The sequence below is a fragment of the Sinohyriopsis cumingii genome, chromosome 5, assembly GCF_028554795.1.
Source record: "Sinohyriopsis cumingii isolate HCF-2022 chromosome 5, ASM2855479v2, whole genome shotgun sequence".
NCBI lineage: Eukaryota > Metazoa > Mollusca > Bivalvia > Unionida > Unionidae > Sinohyriopsis > Sinohyriopsis cumingii.
The window spans coordinates 89,085,708-89,098,404 of NC_142965.1; the positions used below are offsets into that span (position 1 = coordinate 89,085,708).

Sequence of the window (12,697 nt, forward strand, 5' to 3'; positions counted from 1 at the left end):
AATAGCGTAAGAAATGTCAACCTTTGGGCATATCTTTTGGAAAACGTAGATGAGCACACGCTTTTGCGCGTGCTACCTGGAGATATTCAATGCCGGAACTTTAATATATAAGGGAAAACCATTGTCTATTTTCAATTTCGTCAATAATTCTTTTGAAATAATTGCATTTTACCATAATAGGAAATTACAATCGCTTCATCCTAGGATATCAGTTCCTTGACTTGAATCTTACTCTTCTATGGTTTTCATATCGCCCTGTTTGTTTACAATAATAAGTTATATAATTAGATGTGTTAGAAAGCTTCAGAGGGCACGCAAGATCATACTGGCGAATACATACAGCGAGGGGTCAACTTTCTAACGTCATGGAGTATAAAAGGCGTTGGCCCACATCAGTAAGCTTGATCCAAAACAGCTGTTCTGATACAACTGAAGGCTTAAATCAGTTGGCGATGAAAACGTTGGAGCATAGAGTAAACCAAACATTTTTCTGCCATACAACTCACTTTTCAAATATTTTTCCTATTATTGTGCCTACGTTTGCACCAAAAATGCAATACGAAAATGCCATGTTGAAGACAGTTTCAACTCAGTCTATGCGCAAAGATTCAAAGTACCGTCATTTTGCAAATTTCTTAAATGACGGACTACCAGCTCGTATAAATATACTGGCAGACTGAGTCAAAATCTATCACGAGAGAATAATTTCATTTCATTATTCTATATCCAACAGTGGCATATAAATTGATGGTATTCTCAAAGTATTAACTGATTCAAGAAATATACCAAAATCGATAACATTTCACAAGAGAAATCTTGCTCAAGTCTCACAGTAAATAATTTGGAAGGCTACACGTTTATTTCATTTTTAACCGTAGGACCCTTACTACCAGCCCTCGACTTTCCGGACGTGATGTTTGTGTTGGAAACTTTGTTTATGTTTATTTTGTTTATTTTCATTGTAGGTTGAAAATATAATTATGTATTTACACGTACAAAGTTCAACACCAGTCAAATACCGATTATTATGTAGTTAATTTCAAAATAGATTTACAATTTCAGTAATGAAATAACTTATTTATTATTTAATTTTCATGTCAGTGAACAACTGAATGTTTCTGTAATATGTTGCACAAAAGAAAACCAATACTGCGACTCTAGTCACATCTGAACATATTGTTGGCAAGAAAGAAAAGTTTCATTATTCGATAGTATTAAACAATTAAAATCTCAATAATTTTTCATCCTTACAGCAATACGAAAAATACTTGGGAGAACCTTTCGCTGTGTAGTTATACTGACTGTGATGTTCCAAAAATTGTTCAACATGACGCAGTGAAGGTGCTCAGGAACTATATTGCTGATTGCCGTAAGGTGTATAATTGCGACTTCACATTGATACAAACCGAAAGGCTATATTAATTCTGAACAAGAGAATCCAGTATGGAATCATGCTAACCTTCATTATTCATCAAAGAAGCTGAAATTTGCATACTTTCATTCATCGTGGTGGAAACTTGTGGCATCAATGGCTCTTCTGGATTTCTCTGTCAATCGGATAAAATTTGCAATAGTTTTGTAAACTCTTTTTGTTTTTTCAAAGTGCTTTAATCCTACTGCCGGTGACATGTTTTCATAGAAAGTGTATTGTTTAAAGACAATTTTCATTTCAATCCCGAACTTAAGGACACCAAATGTTTTACAAAGTTGACAAAAACGATTCCATATTTAAACTTCGTGCCTTATATGGCAATGTGCATGCTCATTAAAGTTTATAGTTCTGAATTTCCTTCTCAATGTGCTGTGCCCACCCACCCCCGCTGAAAATATCAATTTTGTCTTTATTTTTAAGAGGTAAATATATTCGCTCAAATATTTCCTCCTGTTAAGAAAACTGTTCAGTTCCGTGTTGTACAAACATTGTATTTTTACCTTGAATCACGTTGTATTTACAACGTCTTCAATCATTATAAGTTTATTTTAAAACTTCCAAATTCATTATAAATATAATCTCACCAACACACACATCATTTTTATAACTTGTAAAGGCATCATAAATTTATTCCTATCATAACACACATCATTGTTAAAACGTATAACGTCAGGATAAATTATTATTGGTGGTGCTAACCATTTATTATGTATTTGAAGTTGTTTGCATTTGAAACATGCACAGTAGAGAGAATGTTGACATACTTCTACATTACTTTGATGTATTTTGGCTGAAATTTCATTGGATATTGTACTTTTGAAAATTGTACATGATCTAAACACACATCTATCTGTAATGACTGCTCCCTTGTGTTCAAACAATCAACCTGAATTGGTGTAAAATGCACTATCTCTAGCATTTATTAAAATGTGGAAAAGGAATCTTGCCGGACTAGACATTACCAGCTTCTGAAAGTGTAATGAATGAATAATAACAAATATAAAATATAGAAAAAAGTTTGGGTTCCTTTTTACAATTGACCTCTGAACTCCATAAACCGAAGCTGAACAAACGGAGCTAGACATGTTTTGAAAGCTGCAAATCTAAAGTAAGTCCAACATATATACGCTATAACCGATATTACACAATTCAGTCACAAAAGTAAATGGAATTAATGTGTATTTGAATAATACCGAAGACAAACAAGGTTTTCTTAAATAGACAGTACAACCAATAACGAAAACCGAGGAAATTATTTTTCTTTAAAATTGCACCGCCTGCAAAATAAGAAACAGTACAATGCCACCATTAACATTATGCACTTCATTTTTATAACTTCTAAGATTATCATAAATTCATTTTTTTATCACCTTGTACATTTGATACGCAAGCTTCAAAGCTGTGATCATCTTATGATAATTGAAAGCCATCAAATACTACGTCAAACAAAAATACACACAAAAGTTTGTATTTGTAATCTTGATCACAACAACTGCAATTTTTGCCATCGAATGTTTTTATAATACACCTAAGAGGTCCTTAAGAATGTTTCTTAGCTATTTTGTTGACCGACCCATGTGTGTTTCTTAATACGACTAAATAGTTAGATATCAGAATTAAAATGGAAACGTTTGTGTCAATAAATAATGAAATTAGATTTAAACAAAACAATTAAATGTATATCACCTTATTATGTCTAGCAATTTAATTTAATGCTTGAGTTGGACAAACGCTAGTTGAAATGAAACATATAGTGTTTTCTGGTTGAGAATGGTGCCTTTCTGTTTGGGACCACTGGGATATTGAATTGGTTCTATACATTTCGATTAACTCTCGCAGATAACGAAAACGCAAAATCAATTGTTGTTATTATAAGGGCAACTATATACCAGTTGATGATTTGAATATATTACAGAGATAAAAGAAGATAGTGTCAAATCTAATGATATTAGGTACTGTATTAATTACAATTATTGATGTCAGGATTTCCTCTATTAGAACTAAATGTTTTTCTAATAACGTTTAAACAGAGACATTGCAATATACCTTAAGAGGATAAATATACTACAAATCAAACAGAAATATAAAGGGATGAGAAAATGATTTAATCAATGCATTTGCATCTTTGACCACATGTGTGACCGGACGGTCTCTCTATTGTATTATAAAGTCGTTGTGTCAAAGGCCTTGATCTGTATTAGTAGCTTTTGCTTATGTTTTGTAAGAGTGGTGTGTGGGTATTTGTAAAGTACACCTCCTGATACAGCGAAAAAAAAAATAAGTGTCTTGCCAGTACCATGTTGGTCTTATGGAAAAGGCACGCTATCAGATTTCCATCTCTGTCTTTCATGTGACAACATGAAGATGTAGCATCGATTAGCATATGCCCACAAACAAACTGAACAAAGTTTGCTCTCCTCGTATTGATAACCGCGTAGCATACCGGCAAAAGCGTATTGGCAGCAAGAACGTATAGGTTTCAGAAGACCCATATACTAGTTGTAACTTTACACAATAGCTTGGATTACAACAAGGCGATACTGAACCAACGGACGTGTTTCAGAGAGTATTTATTATTTACAACAAAAATATATATTTCAGCGATAGCTAACCTTGATTAGCTTAAGCACACGCCAAGTCAACAGCACCGACAAGCGTTGATTTCTGCGCTGCTGCGACGGTAAGCGCAACTAGGAGCTGTCGGAAAGACAACATAAAACTTATGTGTTTAGGTCCGAATAAACAGTAAAACCAGAAAGAGTGAAAACAACAAGCTTTGAAAAATTTAACAAATAATTTTTTCTCTGGAAAAATACTATAAAAATGAAAAACTAAGAAATTACGATTTTAATAATTAATTCAAAACAATCCGAGAATAATCCACGAATAAAATTTTAGAAGTCCTAATAATGAAATGTTCTAATGAATTCAAGTTCGAGTCCTGACGAAGAATCCAAGATTGAAGGCGATGACGTATGATATATCCTGTGCTGTGATGTTGTCTACAGTTCCTTGTAAAAACAAGAAATAACACTCCGGTGTTGAAAATCTGAATAAAACTTTTAAGAAATGTCTTTGCTCAAAAATTCTGTATGAGGACTCAAATATTTCCAGAGAAACAAATTAATCTTTTAGAATCCAGATAATCTGAAGAAAAATAAACATGTGACTTCATAACTGGCTACAACAGAACAAAACGACTTGACATCAAAAGTTTTAAGCCCAGACTGAGATTATTTCTCTAAAACAATGTTTAGACAGTAATTTTGAGACGCAGAATAGGTACCCGTATGAGGGTCACGTGATCATGTTTACATCACGTACTCTGAACATGGCCCTCACAAAAACCAATCATTTTGCTATAAGAATAAAATATAAAAAGTTGTTTACTTCACAACAACTATTTACAAGCTTAGGGTCACGTATTCAATAGAGCCTTGATCTCACCCTAATTACTCTCACAATAAAAATAGATTAAAAAAAGAACTTGTTCGCGTGGCTGTTACTAATTTTTAATTAAGTTCGGGAACTAGGTCGGCTTTAAGTGTTTACAAATGAACAATCAAGATCAAACTATTTTCTGGAAAAGTATCGAGTTCTTAGCAAACAAAAATACATTATTTTGACCTATAATGAAATTAAAAGTAAACATATTTTAAAACTTACAAATAATTAAATCAGATATAAATTAAATCAAACAAAAGCAAACAAGAGAAATAAGAGTTTCATGCAAAAGTACGCCACACATAGATCGCAAGCGTGAGGAGCTTTCTGGCTCCAATGTAGTGAATACCTTTACCACAGACTAACAGACTATCCAAAAAAGTATAGTGGAGAAGGCACAGAAGGAGTTTAAACCTTTAAATGTTGGATACCCGCGATGATATTTTCTTACTGAACTCTTTGTTGCACTCTTAAAACCTATTTGGAAGACTATATCTCTGAGGACTTTAGGTTCGAATTCTCTTTCGAAGAAAGCAGTGCAAAAAGAAGCTAAAACGAGAATGATAGGGACCAACCATGTACCATCTCCCATTACGTTGATTCTGCAGAACTTTGATGAGATAACCTGGAATTTCGATTGAATCATTGTTTTTCGCACACACTTCTAGGTTCCAAGGAAAATCAGACACTTCAAACATGTCGCCAAAAGAAGGTAAATGACCTTATATATAAGGGGTTATGGAAACGTACCAATCCTGGTTATCCTCTTTGAACTACCGGCTGCGCAATTGGTGTTTACCTGGTATTATTATCAACATTCACAATAACATAGTCTGCGGTTCGAGCCAGTGCGAGGCAACTACAACGACTAGATTTAAAATACTAACTTCAAGGTTTTTGAGCAGCTATACGCCAACAAGACAGGCAAGACAGAATATCCACCGCTAAATATATCAGCAATAAAGTTATTGACATACGGCTAAGTGTCTGTTTCACGGTAAACTGCAAACGGTATTGTGGAATCCTACCACCTTGATTTTGACGACACAAGCATCATCTGCATTAAAGAAGAAGAGGTTGACAATCTAGCGTGCCCAAACGGCGTTTTCGATGTCTTTCCGTTCAGCTGCAATTAAGTGATACAGTTCGACGCAACCTATCTGGCGACAAAGAGGACTGCCTACAAGATCATATTAAAAACTAAAAGAGGAAACGGTGCCAGCAGATTATCTGGTCGGTCCGAGATATCTCCAGTGAAGTGATTCCATGAGCTGAGCTTTCACACTACACCAGAAACGTGATGCACAGGAGCGGACAATAGACGTTACAATTATTGTGGAACTTGTACCGCACAAAATTGTGCCTAACAATGCAACCAATGTAAAGTATCAGCTGCACGTCTGTATATGCACTGAGGTCAACAACTGCGATAACGAGTACGTAGAAAACCTTGTCCCCAGACATAATGGCAGATAATATAACGAGGCGGCTTATGGTCAGCTCAGCCAAGGCGAAATCGATTCATTAGCATACCGCAATGATCTCGCTGAAATGGAAATATAACTACACCAAAAGTGTAGTCCGTAGCCCAAGAGCAGAAGTGCTTGTTCTTTTTCTCAGCAGCTCCTACTGCTACAGATGTGCCAGGTATATTCACTGGATGCCATCACTCTAGACAATCGCAATGACCATAGATCGGACCGTGCAGAGGACTATATCACCTTTACTTACCCAACGAAAGCCCATCTTATCATAATGCTCGACCTTACTAATATCGTTGAGGAGGGTTTGAGGAGCTTGAGTGGATCTTTGATTTCATCCAAAAGCACATAATTTGTTCTCTTTTATCTCGTAATCTGTCTGAAAATAAGGTGACTAACATACACTTGACATCAACTTTGACATGTACTATGATGTGGTCATTGCCTATATCGTCTCGCGTCACCTTTGCTTTTGCAACTCAAAGCGATACTCTGAGGAATAATGTATGCCGTTTGGGACAAACTGTTCACGTGCAGAGGCAACAAAGGTCTTTGTGATAGCCGTGCTAGATGCCTTTGTTTAAGCTGCAGCAGTTGGACGCTGAGGACTATATTACTTTCATAACGTGTGCCATCAAAAGCGTGGAGAGCGTAAATTATCACTCTCAAAATCTGCCTCGAAGGAGACTGTACAAAGCTTAATGACCGATCGGAGATAGATAAACTCAAATGTACGTGGACAGGAAATGGTCACTGAGACCCACTTTACAATTCGAAGCTGTGATGTTGTATGAGGTACCCTTACGATAAACAGCACTCCAAGTTTTTTTAGAGGCCGTTGATTCGATCGAGCCATGCGGTGCAAGGACAGTAAGAAACTAAATATCTACTATTCTAACACACTTGTGGTCACTGCCCCGTGGTTTTGCACAGCTGTCACTCGCTACAGAGCTATAAATATAGCGATTGTCACGCACGACTATATGCGCCCCTCCCGCCGTATTGTCCAAAGTGCATTCAAAGAAAACTACTGCAGACGAAGGGTCGATACGCACATCGCGTAAGAGTGCTTGTTATTCAGGCACTAAATAAAAAACAACAAATTGCCTGCAGGCGACTTCATAATGCCTGTGAATACCGTCCCGAAACAAATTAGTTAAAAACTCTCATATGCATGTTGAAAAGAACATCATATCAACTTTGAAAGAGATGATATTTTCATGTGCACAGGGAATATACTTTTTCACATGAAGACATGAGCCTAGCTTCGCAGCACCAAAGGGCGAGTCGTTAAACCTAAATTTGTCCAGTCCTAAACAAGCTACATACCGATCCGAAATAGTATTCTTCGACGATTTGAGTTATTCACGACCACGGCTACGAGAACATTTTAAAATAAATTAACTCGAACAGCATCTGAAAAGCAAACTGCCTGTTTTCACGTATTCTTGCTAGTGCAACACAAAGAGACCCGGCCAGCAATCTCTTGTCATACAGTGGGACTACATTCCGTCTGGGCCTTTCGCTATCCTGATTAAAGTCAGAGGCGTTGACAACAATTTGACAGAGGCAGAAAACACGCCTCATTCGCGAGGATTGACCGCATGCACAACTTTCTTTGAACCATGGTAGTAAGCTGGTTTTAGAGTACCGGCAAAACATCTGAGTGGACGCACTCATTAAGACATATAACTGGCGTAAGCGCAGAAGTATCGGACAGACTCAGTTGGACTAAAATATCAATTTGGAACTATTGTGAATCATTCAAAGGAGTTCTGGACAACACCATTTTGACAGGCCACAATTCCTGTCTGAGCCGTTTTCAAATTGCTACGGAAATTTTCATTCTTTTGCACTTTCTCAGAGCTTTATCAGGATTATTTTGGATTCACTTCATATTACTGTAAGTCCCTCTCACATTTTCATTTATAACTTTGATACTTAAATTATTTGTTAAGTTGTATGAAACTTGATGGTTTTACTTCTTTCTGTTACTTAATTACATTGGTAATTTTTCGGAATGTCTTAATGTTCACGCCCTGTTTAAAAGTTCATTTGCCACGCTGTCATTTTAATTTCATTTGTATATAAACAGTGTGAGAACCTTGAACTGATCGGTATAACATTTTCTGATTGAATGTTAATATAGTACAGGTCAAATAGTTGAAAACGAGCTCACTCTAAACTAAATAACTCCAACTCTGACACCAATAAAGCTTTATCAATTTTATGAATGCTTATTCGATTTTTCAAGTAAAGTTTACAATACGGCAACGTCGAAGTACGATATGATCGTATGAGTTAATTGGGATCTGAAATTTGTAAAAATCTTCTACTACTAGTGCGACTAGTTTTATACCTCTGCTGTGATCAATATTAATGTTTTCAATTCAAAACATGTGTATAAGTGTTTTAAACTGGAGTCAAAGTCGTGTAATATCCAGTTCGAATCAGGCGTAAAGGCCATCTCCCATTACATACATATTTTGAATGCAAAACAAATTGACCTGTAACTGTGATCGATGTACGATAAATAACTCTAGATGCAAAGTATCAAGCAAATCGTAAATACGACAGATTATGATCCCCATCCTCCAACCGTGTGTTATATTTGCAGTATTGACTTTTAGCTCTAATGGTCACATACCAGAAGAGCTTATGTGATTATCCGTCGTCCGTTCGTTCGTTAGCACAAGATTGTTATGGCCTTGAAACTTTGCGAAAACATTCACAAGTGAAAATGGTGCTGCTGAGACATCCAAAGTTTAATTTATCCTATCATTTTCCTCTTTTGTTTTTATTTTAAATTAAATGTATCATTCAGAACTAGTTTGCATACGCTTTCTAGTGTTTCTAGTTAGGTATTTTGTATACATTTATGAGGACAATATGGAAAATTAGCTTTATTTATAAATATGTTATCTTAAAATAAAGAAAGTAGTAGTAGTAATAGTATTGTTTTTGTTGTTATTTTAGAAGCTGAGGCGATTTGAAATCGAGAACAATATTTTGTAGATTATAGAAACGTCAGCACAATCCTTGCTTTAACATGCCAATTAAATATAGTGTGATCTCCTCCGATCACAATTATTGTGCTTCTGTGTCGTTTATAGCCATTCAAAATAAAATGCTATTTTTACCGTAATTAATCGACCTCAATTGTTTTAGCTACACATGAAAATACCTTATTTTAAATAATCGTAAATGGTTTCATTGTAGGTTTTCAAACGATGTTACCAAAAGCATCTTCATGATCCAGAAGAGATGGCAATTTTGCATTCTTTTACACATTACTGTTTTCATTAAACAAGCAAATGTAACATTATAAAGACTTTATGAAGTGTATAGTTTATAGCCTGTCGTGTTGCAATTATTAATATAAATAACTTTAGTAAATGAGTTGAAAAGACACCATTTAACAGAGACACTAAGGTTCAGGAAAAACTTCCAGATGTTTGGTTAACCTTGAGGGGATTTGGAAGTAACGGTGTCCTGAACCTTGATGTCTCCAGTATAGAAGTATTAAATCTTGTTTAATATGCAAGTTGTAATGGGCTAAGAGCGCTGTATTTTGACGATGCACACAAATATATGAAAAACACTAAAACTACTATTTTCGTTGCCTGATCTTATTCGGATTCCTTCACATTTGAGACCGTCAGAACAACCAGTATAGAAGCAAGATTCAGATGCTGATTTAGAGCTTTCAAATGTAAGCATCTAAAAACATTGCACAAACGGTTCTGTTTATGATTTGGACAAACTGGTGTTGAAACCAACCCAAAGAAATAAAATGACAACGAAATTTACTTTTTTCTCAATAGAGATATATATCCACATAATAATCTGCGTGTCGATTATCCACCACTTACAGGGCTTTTCACACATTTCACGTTGAAGTTTAATCACCAAAAATGAAATAAAGCACAAGCAATAAAAAACTAGAAAAATAATCTCTACATGAAACCGAACATGCTATTTAAAAAGCAATGGCAAAGAATGAACGGCATAAGTTATTTACATTCTATAATGCAGCAATTGAATGTCAATCCTAAACTTGCCATTTTTGATATCATTGACCTTTCATTTTGTTGTTTGTCATCATGCTGAAACGTGCATTGAAATTTCCATTATTTGATTACTTCAACAATCAACTGCATACTAGTTTCATATGAGAAAAAGAAGAAAAGGGTCGGGTTGGCATTCAGCTTTTTGGATATTTATTGATGATCATTTCCAATGGAGGGAGTATGAGACAAAAGATTAATAATATTTAATGGTCAATTCAGATTAAATTGGTATGATGGGCATCACAACATCAACATGTCAAATAATGCAGACAATCTCGAAAGAGTAAATATTTGCTTCATGGAAAAAATAGATAAAACATTGATAGTTGGATAAACATATAAAGCATCTGAGCTTTGGTCATCAACAGATGATATGTGCATTCATAGATCACCCAACTCAAGCTATTTTCAGAAGAGTTATGGCCCGTTATTCATCATCGCTATCATGGGATAGGGGTGAGATTCTGGAAATGTGGATGTATATCTATACAAGAAAGTTGCTCACCTCTCCCATTAGGTTTACCATTTTCCTTATACTAACTCGTGCCGATAGAGATTATTCCCCTCAATTTAATTGTCACACGGTGAATTAATTTTTCATTACCTAAGATTCAATTAGAAGCGTATTTTATAGATATGTTATGATAGTATATGTCACTGTATTGTATTATAACAGGTAAAATGTCTAAAGAAAAAAATGAAACGGGTGTTTAATTTCCGACGATAATTATTACTTTCTTAGTATTCTACAATACAATATAAACAATCAGTACTCCTTCAGCATCCTATGACGTTACCATCCGCGTACACATGCGCAATGTACAAAATTAGAATGACTTGCCGAATTCATTCCCGTCCTTGGTGAATCATTTGTTTGTGCCACGATCTCATAACAAAATGGAAGAGGATCCGAATCTTTCAATCAGATAAACGCTGGTTTGCTACTGTGGCCAGTTCTTGTGCAATGCTCATTATTTCAGCTGGAAATAGGTGCCTTGTGTTGCTGCGCCGTAAATGAAAAACAAACCTCTTCTTGAATTCATAGATTCCAACTTTTAAGCTACACGTTGTATTCTATTACGTACATTTGCGTTTAAAATCTGTAACAACGAAGTCATTTAGTGTTGCCTGCTGCATGTTAGTACCATATTAAGTACCAGACAAAAACTCAATCGACTGAAGTAAGTAATGTAATATCTCAGATGAGTGTTTGAATACAACAATACATGCATCTGATAATGGCTCTCGATCATTTGTTATGAGCGGTACGCATGCTTATTACGGAACAATAAAACAGATGAGGCGCACGGATGGGTGTCAATATTATTGCAAGTTATTAGACATATTCCTAAACTGAAGAATCAGTGAAATACACGTTTAAAGCAAACATAATTTCAAAGACGTAATAATAGTGGTAATAGCTGTCTGAATCAGAAGGTTTACACGGAATAAGCAGCCTTTATACAATTCAGTGGAACACAACATATTTTTGTGAATATCCAATTCTTTACCCGTAAAAAACACATATGGATCATTATATAATTTGAAATATAGATGATCTATTCAAGCCAGTTATAAAACTGTGTACATGAGGATTTAAGCCATTATAGAGTGACGCAAGGAACTGTCATTGTAGACGACCCACAATAAGAGATCCAAATAAAATAAATAGCTATATGAGAGTAAGCAAGGACAATGCGAAATAATGGATCGTTTCAATGCTTAATATATATATATATATATATATATATATATATATATATATATATATATATATATATATATATATATATATATATATATATATATATCTGTGTGTGTGTGTGTGTGTGTGTGTGTGTGTGTGTTTCATATTTGTCTCATCATATATGGCAGAAACAGTAGAGTTATTGCTTATAAATAGTAAATAGAATATGCGTTTCAATTATTGCTTAAAAAGTATATTTCAAGAATATTTATTACAACTCGTTACAAATATATTATTCCAATAGTTTGTCTTTTTTGGCACTGTAACACGTCTCACTTGTGCCATGATGTCTTTAGAGTTAAACGAAAACACCTTTCATTCAGCATTCATCTTTTACAAATTTCATATTTTCTCAATTGATTAAAATCTTGGTATTGGGAAGAAAAGGTATCTCGTTTAATCACTAAAATGTGCAAGTCTTTAAAACCTGACTTAATGCATTGACTGCTTAGAACAATTTTGTTATTTGGCATGACGAGAAATTGCAAAATCGTCTTAGGACTTTAATTGGACTTTAAATATC

General features: G+C 34.9%; 2 protein-coding genes across 9 annotated transcripts in view; one reads left to right on the plus strand and one right to left on the minus strand.

Moving 5' to 3' along the window:
• Positions 1-9,303, plus strand: part of LOC149799709 (beta-1,4-galactosyltransferase 2-like) — a 42,725-nt gene extending 33,422 nt beyond the window's left edge. For 3 of the 5 annotated variants that reach the window (XM_089959075.1, XM_089959076.1, XM_089959078.1), the window contains one exon: positions 1,254-9,303. In XM_089959075.1, the coding sequence (XP_089815201.1) occupies positions 1,254-1,292 (39 nt within the window). In that variant the 3' untranslated portion in view covers positions 1,293-9,303. The remainder of the gene's footprint in view (positions 1-1,253) is intronic. The other 2 variants (XR_016421203.1, XR_016421205.1) reach the window with 2 other exon arrangements.
• Positions 9,304-10,987: 1,684 nt separating this feature from the next.
• Positions 10,988-12,697, minus strand: part of LOC149799710 (interphotoreceptor matrix proteoglycan 2-like) — a 94,827-nt gene continuing 93,117 nt past the window's right edge. Inside the window, exon 13 of one of the 4 annotated variants that reach the window (XM_089959080.1) lies at positions 10,988-11,430. The gene's annotated coding sequence lies outside the window, so the exon portion shown is untranslated. The remainder of the gene's footprint in view (positions 11,431-12,697) is intronic. The other 3 variants (XM_089959079.1, XM_089959081.1, XM_089959082.1) reach the window with 3 other exon arrangements.